At 43.6% G+C, this 14,767-nt stretch overlaps 1 protein-coding gene across 1 annotated transcript in view; it reads right to left on the reverse strand.

Moving 5' to 3' along the window:
* Nucleotides 1–13,486: 13,486 nt before the first annotated feature.
* The window catches only part of LOC109938241 (EEF1A lysine methyltransferase 3-like), a 20,587-nt gene continuing 19,306 nt past the window's right edge, over nt 13,487–14,767 (reverse strand). The window contains exon 4 of the mRNA XM_048600156.1: nt 13,487–14,150. Within this exon, the coding sequence (XP_048456113.1) occupies nt 13,738–14,150 (413 nt within the window). The 3' untranslated portion in view covers nt 13,487–13,737. The remainder of the gene's footprint in view (nt 14,151–14,767) is intronic.

Consider the following 14,767-nt stretch of genomic DNA (forward strand, 5'->3'; position numbering starts at 1 on the left):
TTTGAAGCTTGTGAAATCCACATGGATACCATTGGGCTGCAGGGTTCCCAAGCGGAATATGAGTTGCTGTTCCTGCAACCTTCGGGTGGCATCGTTGTGGCACTGCAGGAGGCCCAGGATGGACATGTCGTCTGAGGAATGGAAGGGGGAGTTGAAATGGTTCGCGACTGGGAGGTGCAGTTGTTTATTGCGAACCGAGCGTAGGTGTTCTGCAAAGCAGTCCCCGAGCCTCCGCTTGGTTTCCCCGATGTAGAGGAGGCCACAATGGGTAAAGTGGATGCAGTATACCACATTGGCAGATGTGCAGGTGAACATCTGCTTGATGTGGAAAGTCTTCTTGGGGCCTGGGATGGGGGTGAGGGAGGAGGTATGGGGGCAGGTGTAGCACTTCCTGCGGTTGCAGGGAAAAGTGCCAGGTGTGGTGGGGCTGGAGGGGAGTGTGGAGCGGACAAGGGAGTCACGGAGAGAGTGGTCCCTCCGGAAAGCAGATAAGGATGGGGAAGGAAAGATGTCTTTGGTGGTGGGGTCGGATTGCAGATGGCGGAAGTGTTGGAGGATGATGCGTTGGATCCGGAGGTTGGTGGAGTGGTACGTGAGGACGAGGGGGATTCTTTTTTGGTTCTTATTGCGGGGATGGGGTGTGAGGGATGAGTTGCGGGAAATGTGGGAGACACGGTTGAGGGCGTTCTCGACCACTGAGGGGGGGGATGTTGCAGTCCTTGAAAAACGAGGACAACTGAGGTGTACGGGAGTGGAATGCCTCATCCTTGGAGCAGATGCAGCGGAGGCGAAGGAATTGGGAATAGGGGATGGCATTTTTGCAGGAAGGTGGGTGGGAGGAGGTCTATTCTAGGTAGCTGTGGGAGTCAGTGGGCTTGAAATGGATATTAGTTTCTAGGTGGTTGCCCGAGATGGAGACAGAGAGGTCAAGGAAGGAGAGAGAGGTATTAGAGATGGTCCAGGTGAACTTAAGGTTGGGGTAAAATTACTGGAGGGTTTATGGAGGAAATTCCAGAGCATAGAGCTTCAGTATCTGAAAGCACAGATCCTAATGATAGAGTGATGTGCAAGAGGCTAGAGTTGGAGGAGTGTAGACATCTCAGTTGGAATCAGTCACAGGTACAAAAATAGGCGAGGTTTTGGAGAAGTTTGGAATCAAGGATGAGTTTTGCAATTGTGGCTTTGCTTGGCCAATGTGGGGCAATTGAAGGGAAAACAAGATGTGATCTGAGTTGTGTCAATTGTTTCAAATTCATTTTTCGGCACTTACAGTGCTGACTGTATCTGTTACAGCAAGAGCAATTAGCAGCTGAAATATATAAAATCTGTTAAAGCACAACTGTTGAGATTACAAAACAAAGTGATACTCAGAGATAGTAAGAACTGCAGATGCTGGAGTCAGAGATAACACAGTGTAGAGCTGGACGAACACAGCAGGCAAGGCAGCATCAGAGGAGCAGGAAAGGGTCCCAACCCAAAACGTCAACTTTCCTGCTCCTCTGATGCTGCCTGGCCTGCTGTGTTCCTCCAGCTCAACACTGTGTTATCTCTATATTAAAGTGATATCATAAATTGAATCTGATCAATAAGGGATTAAAGGTACTTTTGCACTTTATTAAAATGGTCCATGGTATTCCCTTCATTAGAAGGTGAGAAGTGGGGATGTTTGCTGATGTATGTACGATGTTCAGAACCATTCGCAGCTCCTTGCACTAAAGCAGCACATGTCCATATGTAGCAAGGCTTGGACAACATCCAGGTTTTGTTACTAAGTGGCAAGTGACATTTATTTTACAGAAGCGCCAGGCAATGACCATCTCCAACAATCTCCTAACTATTTAATTCAAGCACTCTCTACAGCCCTAGTTATATGCATCAGCTGGACTCTGACCTTAACACGATTGAAGTGAAGACTGGTCTCAATTGTGTAACTCCCCTTTTCCCCTTTTTGGGGTCACCAATAAATCACTGCTTTGACATGCGAGGAAGATCCCACAGCAGTTCTCCCATAATACTTATCAAGAAAATGATAAATACAGTTATTGTACCATGAGGTGATATTTAAGGAGGGAGGGAGTGCTGAGTAACACAGGCTTTGTAAACCCGTCCTATAAGTTCAAGCGAAGGTCAACTCGATGTGATTGATTATAACATGATCAGGTTACAGATGTGTATCAATTGCATAAAGATTTTCAGAGCTGTCATTGTATCTAGCCTCAAGCATTTCAAAGGAAGAGCTAATTTGAGTGACTACAAATGGGTGTTTAAAATTAATGCTTTAACAATAATAACTTCAGACAATTACAAGCACAATATTATATGCACCTTTCTAAATCTGCTTGAAGGATGAAGGACAAACCCTGTTCTGAGTGTTTTTCTTCATATAATCACATATTTCATTTCATTTTAATTCATTCCTGGGAATGGATACATTGCTGACAGGGATTGCCTTGTTTATTATTTATTGCTTATCCTCAATTGTCATTGATGGGAGATGGGGGAGCAGGTAGAAAGTTGACTTCTTTGTCCTGTAGTCAATGAGGCGTAAGTAACCCAGGATGCCTGTGGGGAGAGAGTTTTCCAAATCAGAACCAGCAGTATTGAAGGAACATTGAACAAGAAAGCGTGGCTTTGAGGGGAACTTGCACGTGATGTTGTTCGAATACGTCTGAAGGTCATGTTCATCTCTGTGGTAGAGGTCCTGCATTTGGAAGATGCGCAGAGATGTGTTGAGATGCTACAATGAATCTAGATGGTACACACTGCTGCAACTCTGCGGTTTTTGGGAGGGTATTGAATGCTGAGGAATGGTACAGGACTGAACAAATGGGCATCTTTCTCCTGGAGCGGATTGAGCTTCTTGAGTGTTGCAACTTCACTCAAACAGGCAAGTGCAGGGTATTCCAATACACTCCTGACTTGTGCCTTTTGAATGATGGAGAGGCTTTGGGCAGTTTCAGACTTATAAATCAAATGCTGAAATTTGCTTATGATCTGATGATACAACATGATGGTCTGTGAAAACACAGATTAGAATCATACAATCCCTACAGTGCAGAAAGAGGCCATTCAGTCCATCAAGTCTGCACCAGCCCTCCAAAGGACATGCCACCTCATCAGCCTCAATAGGTTTTTTTCTTAAAGCATGACCAATCCATTTACTTTGTACATCTTAGGACTGTGAGAGGAAACCCATGCAGACCTGGGGAGAATACGCAAACTCCACAGTCACCTATAGATGGCATAGCACCCAAGTCCCTGAGGCTGTCAGGCAGCAGTGTTAATCACTGAGCCACTGGAATTGCACTCAATATGAATTCTCATATTTGTATGGAGGCCTGGGAATGGGAGGCTCCATGAACTGAAGTTATGAGTATACAGTCTATGAAGACCTGACATTTGACTCTTATATAATTCAAACCTGTTTAAACACCCGAATTCAGAGACAAGAGGAAACTGGGACATGATAGGATAAGAGCAGGAGGTATATCAGATTCCAGCATTCAGTGAGCAACGGACAGATGATGAATATGTTCAATTGTATCAGAGACACAAGCCCTGCTCCTGATCTCAAAGCTACCTGAGAACGAGGATATACATTTGTTAACACTCAGGTTAGTACCAGCTACACAGATATTAACTGAAAGAGCACCAGTTTAACTTACAATATTATCCTCCTTGCCTGTTTTAATTTCGAACCTAGATCCCTGAACTCAATTCAAAGTGCCCCAGACAGTGTCTCAATGTGTTGCAGAGGTCCTGTACATTGCTATAACAACAGGCACTGCCAAATAGCAGTTGGATATTCTTGTGGTGGGTGTCCTTACACATATCACTCAAAATCAATGTGAATATCACATTTACTCCCAAGTCATTAGGGTTTTGCATGAAGACATCATATCACAACACGATAATATTTGCTTATAAATAGTGTGCACTAAATCTCTTCTTAGTTTTCCTATTATAGACCAACAACATGGAAAGCTTATAAGGTTGTCAGCCTGGGTTAGCAGGCTAAAATGACCTCAATTTCCATGCGCTAAATTTGAACGAGAATCAATTGGTGCTCCTGCTGTTTGTTACTATCCTTGATCCCAACTGTAAGAATTTCTGTGGAGGTCAAATAGGACCAGGAGGACGGGAGACCATGGGGCAAGCTGTGTGTGAGCAGCCTACTCATACCTTCTAACTTGGCAGACATAGGATGATGAAATATCAAGGTACAGGAAGGTAACCAGTACAAGGAACTGTATCCCAAGCTCAGCTCATATATACTTAGCAAACTGATGGATTGCTGTGATGAATCTTGACAGCAAACTGTGACGAACCAGGAAATGTTCTTCTTTGACCTTCTGCTCAACATTTGTTTTGTATTGTGAAGGGATACAGGGGCGGCACAGTGGCTCAATAGTTAGCACTGCTGCCTCATGGTGCCAGTGACCTAGGTTTGATTCCAGCCTCGGGTGTCTGCATGGGTTTCCTCCCAGAGCTCAAACCTGTGCAGGTTTTGTGTATTGGCCGGGCTAAATTACCCATAATGTCTAGGGTGGGAAATGCAGGGATAGGGTAGGGGGTGGGTCGGGTGTGATGCTCTTCGGAGGGTTGGTGTGGATTTGATGGGCCAAATGGCCTGCTTACACACAGTAGGAATTCTACAATCTATGAAATCTTTCACCTTTCTCTCCAAAGGAGTTATAGATAGGCTTCCCAGCCATAGCCTCTCTCTCTTTTTCCTCATTTGTGGGATGTGGGTGTGCTGGCTGACCGGCATGTATTGCCCATCCATAGTTGCCCTTGGGAAGGTGGTGGTGAGCTGCCTTCTTGAACCACAGCAGTCCACCTGCTGTGGGTTGACCCACAGTGCCATCACAGGGAGAATTTCAAGATTTTGACCCAGTGACAGTGAAGGAATGGCGATATATTTCCAAGTCAGGATAGCGAATGGCTTGGAGGGGAACTTGAAGGTGGTGGTGTTCCCATGTATCTGCTGCCCTTGTCCTTCTATATGGAAGTGGTTGTGGGTTTAGAAGGTGCTGTCTGAAGATCTTTAGTGAATGTCTGCAGTGCATCTTGTGGATAGCGCACACTGCTATGACTGAGCATTGGTGGTGGACGGAATGGATGTTTGTGGATGTAGTGCCAATCAAGCTTCTTGAGTGTTGTTGGAGCTGCACTCATCCAAGCAAGTGGGGAGTATTCTATCACACTCTTGACTTGTGTCTTGTAGATGGTGGACAGGCTTTGGGGAGTGAGGAGATTTGTTACTGGCTGCAATATTTCTAGCCTCTGACCTGCTGTTGTAGCCACTGTGTTAATGTGGTGTGTGCAGTTGAGGTTCTGATCAATGATAACCCCCAGGATGTTGATAATGAGGGATTCAGTGAAGGTAACACCATTGAATGCCAAAGAGCGGTGATAAGATTTTCTCTTATTAGTGATGGTCATAGTCTGGCATTTGTGTGGGCTGAATGTTACTTGCCACTTGTCAGGCCAAGTTTGGATATTGCCCAGATCTTGTTTCATTTGAACATGGACTGCTTTAGTATCTGAGGAGTTGTGAATGGTGCTGAACATTGTGAAGAACATCTCCACTTCTGACCTTATGATGGAGGAGAGGTCATTGATGAAGCAGCTGAAGATGATTGGGCCTAGGCCCCATCCCTGAGGACCTCCTGCAGAGATGTCCTAAAGCTGAGATAACTGACCTCCAACAACCACTATCATCTTCCTACTCATCAGGTATGATTACAACTACTGGAAAGTTTGCCCCCTGATAACCATTGATTGCAGTTTAGCTCGGGCTCCTTGACGCCACACTCAGTTGAGTGCAGCTTTGATGTCGAAGGCTGTCACTCTTACCTCACCTCTGGAATTCAGCTCTTTTGTCCATGTTTGAACTTGGGATGTAATGAGATCAAGAGTTGAGTTGCCCTGGTGGAATCCAACCTGGGTGTCACTGAGCAGGTTATTGCTGAGCAGGTGCTGCTTGATAGCACTGTTGATGACACCTTCCATCAGTTTACCAATGATCAAGAGTAGACTGATGGGGCAGAAATTAGATGGGTTGGATTTGTCCTACTTTTTATGTATAGGGCATACCTGGGCAATTTTTCACATTGTTTGCTTGATTCCAATGTTGTAACTGTACTGGACCAGCTGGTTTAGGGGAGCAGCTAGTTCTGGATCACAAGTCTTCAGTACTAATGCCGGACTGTTGTCAGGGCCTGCAGCCTTTGCAGTATCCAGTCTTTTCAACTGTTTCTTCATATCACGTGGGATCAATCAAATTGGCTGAAGACTGGTATCCGCAATCCTGGGGACCATTGAAGGAGGGCGAGATGGATCATCCACTCGGTACTTCTGACTGAAGATTGCTGCGAATGCTTCAGCCTTATCTTTTGCACTGATGTGGGGCTCTTCCATCATTGAGGATGGGGATATTTGTGAAGCCTCCCCCTCCAGTAAGTTGTTTAATCATCCATGACCATTCACAACTGGATGTGGCAGGACTACAGAGCTTGGATCTGATCCGTTAGTTGTGGGATCATGTAGCCCTGTCTATCACTTGCTGCTTATGCTGTTTGGCATGCAAGTAGTCCTGCTTGGTGGCTTCACCAGGTTGGCACTTCATCTTCAGGTATGCCTGGTGCTACTCTTGGCATCCTGTCCTGCACTCTTACCCTTCATAAAAAGGGACAGAGGTGAGAACATAGTGGGGAATTGGCCTGATCTTTCGCATTCAAAAGTTTCAAGGCTCCCCCTTCTCGAAAGCTTTTTTGCACAGGGCTGGGAAAATTGGGAGCCATTGTGCGTCTCTCTCTCTCTCTTTATCTCTCTCTCCTCTTTACGTCTGTCCTTAAAACCTACTCCTGTGAATACGTCTTTGATCACCCAGTCCTAATTGTTTTCTATATATAAACATGAAACAGAAAGTCCTGGAGAAATTCAGCAGGTCTAGAATCGTCTGTGGGGAGAGAAAAACAGTGTTAATGCTTCAAGTCCGACATGACTCTTGTTTGGAATTCAGTGTTATTTTACATCATTTGGTGTCAAATTTTGTTTATTGACATTTTTTCGCGAGGCTTCTTCAGGATAGGTTCCAAAAGAGATAAAGAATTGGATTCATAGCGCAACTTTCACAGCCTCGGGCCATTCTAAAATGATTTACAGTCTGTAAAAGTGTTTCTGAGGTTTGGCAATCAACGTTGGGTATGAACTGCCGTTCGTGTAGAGCCAGGTCCCATAAACAGCAACGCGGTCATGACAGAATCATATGGCAGTGTCAATTGAGGGGCAACTATTTGCCAACATACCTGAGAGAACCCTTCAGAATAGTGACATGGGATCACTTACATCCATCTGGGACAGCAGATGGTCAATATCTCATCTGAAAAGTGGAGTCCCTGAGTGTGTGGCAATGCTTCTGTGCCACATTGGAATGTCAAGGTTGACTTTGAGATCCAATCCCTGGGGAGAAAAAAAAGCCTTGAAGCCACAATGTGCAGACCCAGAGGTGAGAAAATTCCTGATTGAGTCATGGTTCAGAGAGAGTAGGTTACCAGAATTTAAGGATGACGCCTAGCCCCTGCTAAAAGTGACAAAGGTTTGGTGAGGGTATTCTTTCAAAAAGAACAATTGAACTTAATGTAGACAGCCCCTAAAGGGCACTGAAATGAAAATTGAAACTTCAAAGGAGTTATCAACTTTATATCAAAATATCATTTTGGGTGGTGACACTGCACCCCAGACACAAGTGATCCCAGATGGTCTGAACATGCTAGTGGACAATGTCTGATTCCACAATGTGTGTGCTAAGGTCTTGTCCAATCTTAAGGGTCGGAGTCCAGTGTGAATTTAACCATTTAAGCAGATGTTTATTTTGGTTGGTTCTGATTTGGACATTGGTGATCAATTTCACTGTTCCAAACCAGATGTAGGCAGACTTTCCAGGACGTGCACTCTCCTGGATACTGGCTTATGAGTTCTTTTACTCCATTTAGCTCTAGGGGGACTTTTTGCTGTCTCGAGTCTGCATACCAGCAGCAACTACAATGGCTTGCTGGCCGGGATCCTGAACAAAATGTTCACTATTTGGCTGAGGCTTGGCTTTGTTTTTGGCTTTAGCTGTGGTTTGACCTAGAGTCCCTCTGTTCAGGACATGTCCTAAGTGAGGCTATGCAATTGCCTTTACTCAAGTGGTGTTCTCCTTATTCTTATTCCAATGACGTTTTAAAACTATGATTCTGCTTGGATAGATACTGCAGTAGCTTACTTTTTGACAAATGGTATTGCAATGACTTTTAGCCACTACACCATGTAAGCCATGCTTGACATCCACACTAGAGGATGGTCTAGTGCTGTGCTGAGGCCAACACTGAAGGACTTATCCAGGAATTTGAACTTTTCTCTGGGCAGTTCTCCTACCTCAGTGAGTCGTCATGAAAATCAAAGACATCAGATGGTTCTGATGAAATTAAGTAGAATATTTACTCAAGAAAGGTCAGACTATTAAAAACATGGTTTAACACCTCAGCAACTATTAAACTGTAACTGTAATTACACCACAGACTCCTATTTACACCACCACCACCACCACCATCAGACCTGTTCCCTATCCCAATACTTTCCCACTGCCATTAGACCCAAGACCCCAGTCAGACTCGACTCAACCTAACCTCAAAACCACCCTCACCCGCACTCCCCCCGCAACTGTGACTGGACCCAATCCCCTTCCTACAGTGGGACACGACCAGACACAATACCCCCACCGGTGGATCTGAACACCCACTCCCTTTCACACTGCTGGATTGCTGGATTGGGTTTGACCTGACCACGCTCTCCCATTGCCAGACAGCACCCCCCACCGCCTCCACTTCCAGACCCAAATCCCCAGATCAGACATGCAAATCCTCTCAAACCATCTGGGATCACAGAACAATTCTTCTGGATCCTCTGGATACTGGCCTAATCCTCTCAAATCCACTGGGACCTAGGTCTAATCCTCTCAAATTCTGAGGCACCATGCTAATTCTCTCTAACGCTTTGGGAGACCTGGCTAATAGACTTGAATCCATTGAGACCTGAGCCTAATTCCCTGGAAAATCTGGCTCATTGTTTTTTCAAGATGGATAATCTGCAGGCCACTTTAATTCCAACCTGTTTTCTGGGGGCTTCAACCTTTTAAAATTTATATCAGAGTTGGATGCAGATATACTGAAGATGTGACTACTAAATTTGCTGATGGTAGGTGGAAATGTGAGTTATCAGGAGCACATTGCAGGCTATGAAAGGGATATAGGATCAGTTAAGTGAACAGGCAGAAATGTGGCTAATGGAGTTTAATGTGTGGAAATGTAAAAGGGTCAATTTTGGCAGAAAGAATAAAAAGCAAAGATATTATCCAAATGGTGAGAGCTTGCAGAGCTATAAGATGCCAAGGGATTGGAATGTTCTAGTGCATGAATCAGAAACATTTATTCTGCAGGTCCAGCAAGTAATTAGGAAAGCTACTTGAATGTTGTTATTTACTACAATGTGAATTGGATGCAAAAATAGGGAATTTATGTGCCAGTTTTACAGGGTACTAGTGAGATCACATTTGTGCACAGTATTGATCTCTTTATTTAAGAGAAGATATGAATGTGTTTGAAGCATTTCAGAGAAGGTTGAATACACCAATACCTGGAAAAAAATGGGGTTACCTTTTTCATGTTCAAAGAATAAGAGGCATCTTGATAGAAACACATGAAATCCTGAGAGGTTTTGACAGGGTAGATGTGGAAAGGATATTTCCCCTTGCTGGAGAATCTCGAGTGAGGGTTCACCATTTAAAAATAAGGGATTACCCGTTTTAAGACAGAAGTGAGACTTTCTTATTTCTCAGAGTAACGCGAATCTTTGGAAATTTATTCCTAAAAAGGCAGTTGAGATGGAGTTTTTGAATAGGCTTAATGCAGTGGTGGATAAATTGGCTAAGAAAAGGGGATTAAAGATTAATGGGGCCAAATGGAAATGTGGAGTTGAAATTACAATCAAATCAGCCATGACCTTATTAAAAATGGTTGAGAAAACTTGAGAGATGACTGATGTCCTTCAATTGTCTGTTCGTACGACTCTAAACCCATTTCAACTCATCTGCTGCTGAAATCCTTAAACTTTGAAGAGGTATTACTTACCTCCAAATTTGAATATTTCAATACTTTATTGGGTGGCCTTGCATTTTCACCCTCTATAAACTCAAGCTGTTCCAAAACTCTACTGCCCAGATCCTGTCCTCTTCACCTGTTAGCCTTATGTTGGCTCACAGTCCAACAACACCTCAACTTGAAAATGACCAGCCTTTTTCATATCCATCTCTGGGTCTTGTTCTTCCTATTCTTTGTACCTTTCCCTAGCGCTACAACAAATATTCTCACTAAGCTGCATGCAACTGGATCAGGCAACATTACAGCAGGTACTGTTCAGGCTTTGTTCCCTTGTGGGCTCTGATCCTCACGTATGTGTGAGACCTGACCCCCTGGAGTCCTTCCCAATGTTCAAGACACAGCCCCTATGGGCCCAGTAAAGGGTGGCTGAAGCTGCAAAGCCCAATAACAGAGGTTGAAGCTTTGGGAATCCAGCAGTCCCATCAAGACTCACCTCAATGAAGCTGGAAAAAAGTTCACAGAGGCTGGGATCCCGTCACCAAGTCACCTTACATTTACATGTGGAGAGACCTTGACACTGATCCAGCTCCTTCAGAACCTCTGACACTCCTGTTTATGTCTGTCAGCTAGGACTCCCTAATTGGGCCAGATTAACAGCCCCAATCAGGGAACTTGTATTCTATGAGATCCACCTAGCTGACTTTGTTACAATCGCTACAGACCTCAGAGTACAAAAGCAAGGGTATTGCAGTGAACTTTTCTAAAGGACAAATAATACCTCAGCTGCAGTACTTTAACCAATTCCGGGCACTCACATTAGGAAGGTTGTGGAGGCATGAGAGAGAGTTCAAAAAGGATTTACTGGAAGGCTTCCAGGGATGAGGGCTGTCAGATATGTTTGCACATTAATGACGAGGAGGTTGAAAAGAAATTGACTGGAAGGATTCAATATCATGAGGGGTCCACTCAGAACAAATAGGGAACTTTTTCTCTTTAGGGTTGAGAACCAAGGGGATATCAGTTTAAGGTGATTAACAGAAAAGAACCAATGAGGAAAACAGTGTTCATGTAAAATGTGATTCGGGATTGGAATGTGCTGCTTGAGAAACTGGAGGGGATTGAGTCAATCCGACTCCCAAAGGCAAATTTGATAATTATATGATAAATATTTACAGGGCTGAGGAGAGTAGGTAGGGGTGAGGGATGAATTGAGTTCTTGCAGGGATCCAGCAGGATATGTCAGGCTGATTGGCCCCTCCCTGCACTGTAGCCATTCTATCATGTTTATGATGCTCCGGGGGAAACAATACTTGCAAAGAGTTGCTATAACCTGAAATGCCGAACAAAAGATGGTGAATGTAATTTTCTTGCTTAACAGTTGCTTTATTTCACTCCTAGGCATTCAGGTTTTATGTGATCACCAGACAAAAATAAAATTTCACATCAAAATCACAATGGTACATTTAATGCAGATTAACTCACACACAATTCAGTGTTGCAAACCAACAGGAAAAATGTAGGGTTAAAATGCAGTTTCAGAATTCCAGTAAAAGAAATACTTGTTTCTTTTATACATAGTGTATTTCACAACTTTGGGCCTTTTCAGAGCATTTTATGCCAACGAATTACTTTGGGAATATAGTCATTGCTGTAATTTAGAAAATTCAGGGATAAAATAGGCCCGTACCCATTGGAATTTAGAAGAATGAGCAGTGACCTTATTGAAACATGTACGATTCTGAGGGGACTTGGCAGGGTAGATGTGGAAAGGTTGTTTCCCCTTGTGGGAGAGTCTGGGACCAGAGGACATGATCCCAGAATAAGGAGTTGCACATTTAAGGCAGAAATGAGGAGGAATTTCTTCCCTCAGAGAATAGTAAATCTGTGGAATTCTTTATCACAAAGGGCCGTTGAGGCTATGTTGGAAGGCATAATCAAGGCCAAAATAGGCAGATTTTTAATCAGTATGAAAGGTTATGGGAAAAGGGCAGGAAAGTGGAGTTTGGGATTACCAGATCAGCCATTGAATGGATGAGCAGACTTGATGGGCCAAATCAATGAGCTCAATTCTCCTCCTATACCTTACAGTCACAAGGTCTAGAAAGCTCTCACAAACCACAATGAGATAAGAGTCAGACCAATGTTGTTTGAAGGATAAGTGATTGCCAGGATGCTGGAGATCATACTTGAACTCTTCCTCAAAACATTTCCATTGAATCTTTTACTCCTGAGAACATAGGTAAGAATTGGTTTCATGTCTTGTCCAAAGGACAGTGCCTTCGGCAGTACAAAGTTGAGAGCTTGGTTAACTCAGTGGGTTGGACAGTTGGCGTTTGATACAGAAAGATACCAATAGCATGGGTTCAATTCCTATACTGCTGAGGTTACCATGAAGCACTCTCCTCAACTTCCCTCCTTTCCTAAGCTATGGTGACTCTCAGGTTACACTGCCACCAGTTGTCTCTCTGTCTCTCTCTCTCTCTCTCTAATGAGATGGTAGGACTGTAGTGCTTTTACCTTTACTCCCTCAGTATTTGTAAGCGTGCTAGCCAAGATTTTGTGCTCAAGTAGGGCTTAAATCTATGATATACTGATAAAGACATTGGTATTACCAATGAGTCATGGCCTTACTTGGGATGAATTTAATTACAGAAAGATAGCTAAATTGAGAACACTACCTTCATTTTGCAGTTGTATTTAGATTCCTGATTTCTTACACAAAGGAAGAAAATGTGCGAAAGATGTCAAAATATTGGGATGTTCAATACTTTTCATAGATATATTTGAGAATATGTAGTCAAGAAAAAATGTTTTTATTTGCATAAAGTTAACCCTAGTTCCTGGAGTGGAGTAGGGTAATATTTGAGGGGCTAGATTTGAGGGACACAGATTTGGGGAGCAATATTGGTGGGGCAGAAACCTTGGATGGTGGTGCAGGGCATTTCCAGGCCAAGGGAGAAAGACAACAGGAGAGGCTGCCAGTGTGTGTGCATGTGTGCGGCGTGTGCATGAAAGAGAGAGAGAAAGAGTGGAAAGAGAAAGAGCGGAAAAAGAGAGGGAGAGAGAGAGACAGTCCTATGGCGGAAACATAAAATAGACTGAGTCTATATTCGTTCGAGTTAAGAAGAATGAGAGGTCATTTCATTCACACAAGAAAAATTCTTACAGGGATCAACAGCTTAGATAGTGGAAATACTTTTGCCTGAGTTGGAAGTTCTAGAATCAGGGGACAGTCTGAGAAAAATGGGCAGACCATTTAAGACTGTGGTGAGGAGGCACTTCTTCTCAGAGGGGTTTTTTTGGAATTCTCTGTTGCAAAAGGTTGTGGCAGTTCAGTCATTAAATACCTTCAAGACTAAGCTCAATGGATTTCTACATATTACAGAGATAGCACAGGAAAGTTATGTTGAAGTGCATGATTAGTCATGATCTTATTAAATGGTAGAGCAGTATCGAAGGGTTGAGTGGCTTTTTCCCACCCACATTCTTAAGTAAGAGCCACCTTCCTATAGAGCAGATAAGTGGGAGAAACATCACCAAAGAGCCAGCACCGAAAGGACGGCCATCTTCTGTGCTGTACAGTTCTTTGATTCTACATCAAAGGGTCATCTTTCATCGCTGGATTCAACTTGCTAATCTTGTACACACTGATATTTTTATCCTCCACTCTGTGGACAAGTTCACAGTTAAAATGCTTAGGCAAAACCTCCTCATGGAAAGAGGTGGAGTGGTTCCCTCTGCGTAATTTGGTAGAGAGGTAAATGATGGTCGGTCCATAGCAGAGATGCAGCAGAGTCTTTAACAGCAATGGGTAGACGAGGGAGGTGTACACAATATCCGCGCCCAGGATGAAATCATAGTCGGTTGGAAAGTTGATATGGTCCTTACCCCAGGAAAGTGCACAGACCTTCGAACGATGCCTACAGTCAGCGGGGATGTTGACAGAGACATTATGTTCTATCTGGCTCAACACATTCTCTTTGTCTGTCATGGTAACGTCTCCACCTGACATGAAGAATGAAACATTATCAGATGGAATATTATCATTACCATTTACATGATAAATCAATTTCCAAACTTGACTGATCACAGAGAAAATGTTTGCATTCTAAGCTGGCGTAATGGAGACTGGCACACGGGGTTGGTTATACGTAGGGTTTTGAAGTGCAGAGTCTGTGCCATGCTGGGACTGTGATGTCAGTGTGGCTAAAGTGTACTGTAATCAGACCCTCTTATCTTCACAATGCAGCTTTGCATTTGAACTGATTTAGCCAAACACAACCCACATTAAGGTGGCAAAAAGCCAACCAGCCTGGAAAACCTAGCTGTGGATAATTCTTCTAGTGGTGAACAATCAGTAAACATAAATTTACACTAGGACAAATTTGAGTCGATGCAACACTTTATACTATATTGGTAGGTAGTTGAAAAGGGCAACAAAATGCACAACAATGGAAAAGAGCAGAAAAAATTGGGGTGAATGGATAGCCGACAAAAATCCAGCACGGACCTAATGAGGCAAATAGCCTCCTTCTGTAAAATATGCAAATATTTTATAACTTTTCCCAGTCCAGGAAAAATCTTTATCAAAAGATCAGGGTAGTGCTATTGTATGGCATTTC

The sequence above is a fragment of the Rhincodon typus genome, chromosome 8, assembly GCF_021869965.1.
Source record: "Rhincodon typus isolate 14 chromosome 8, sRhiTyp1.1, whole genome shotgun sequence".
Lineage (NCBI taxonomy): Eukaryota > Metazoa > Chordata > Chondrichthyes > Orectolobiformes > Rhincodontidae > Rhincodon > Rhincodon typus.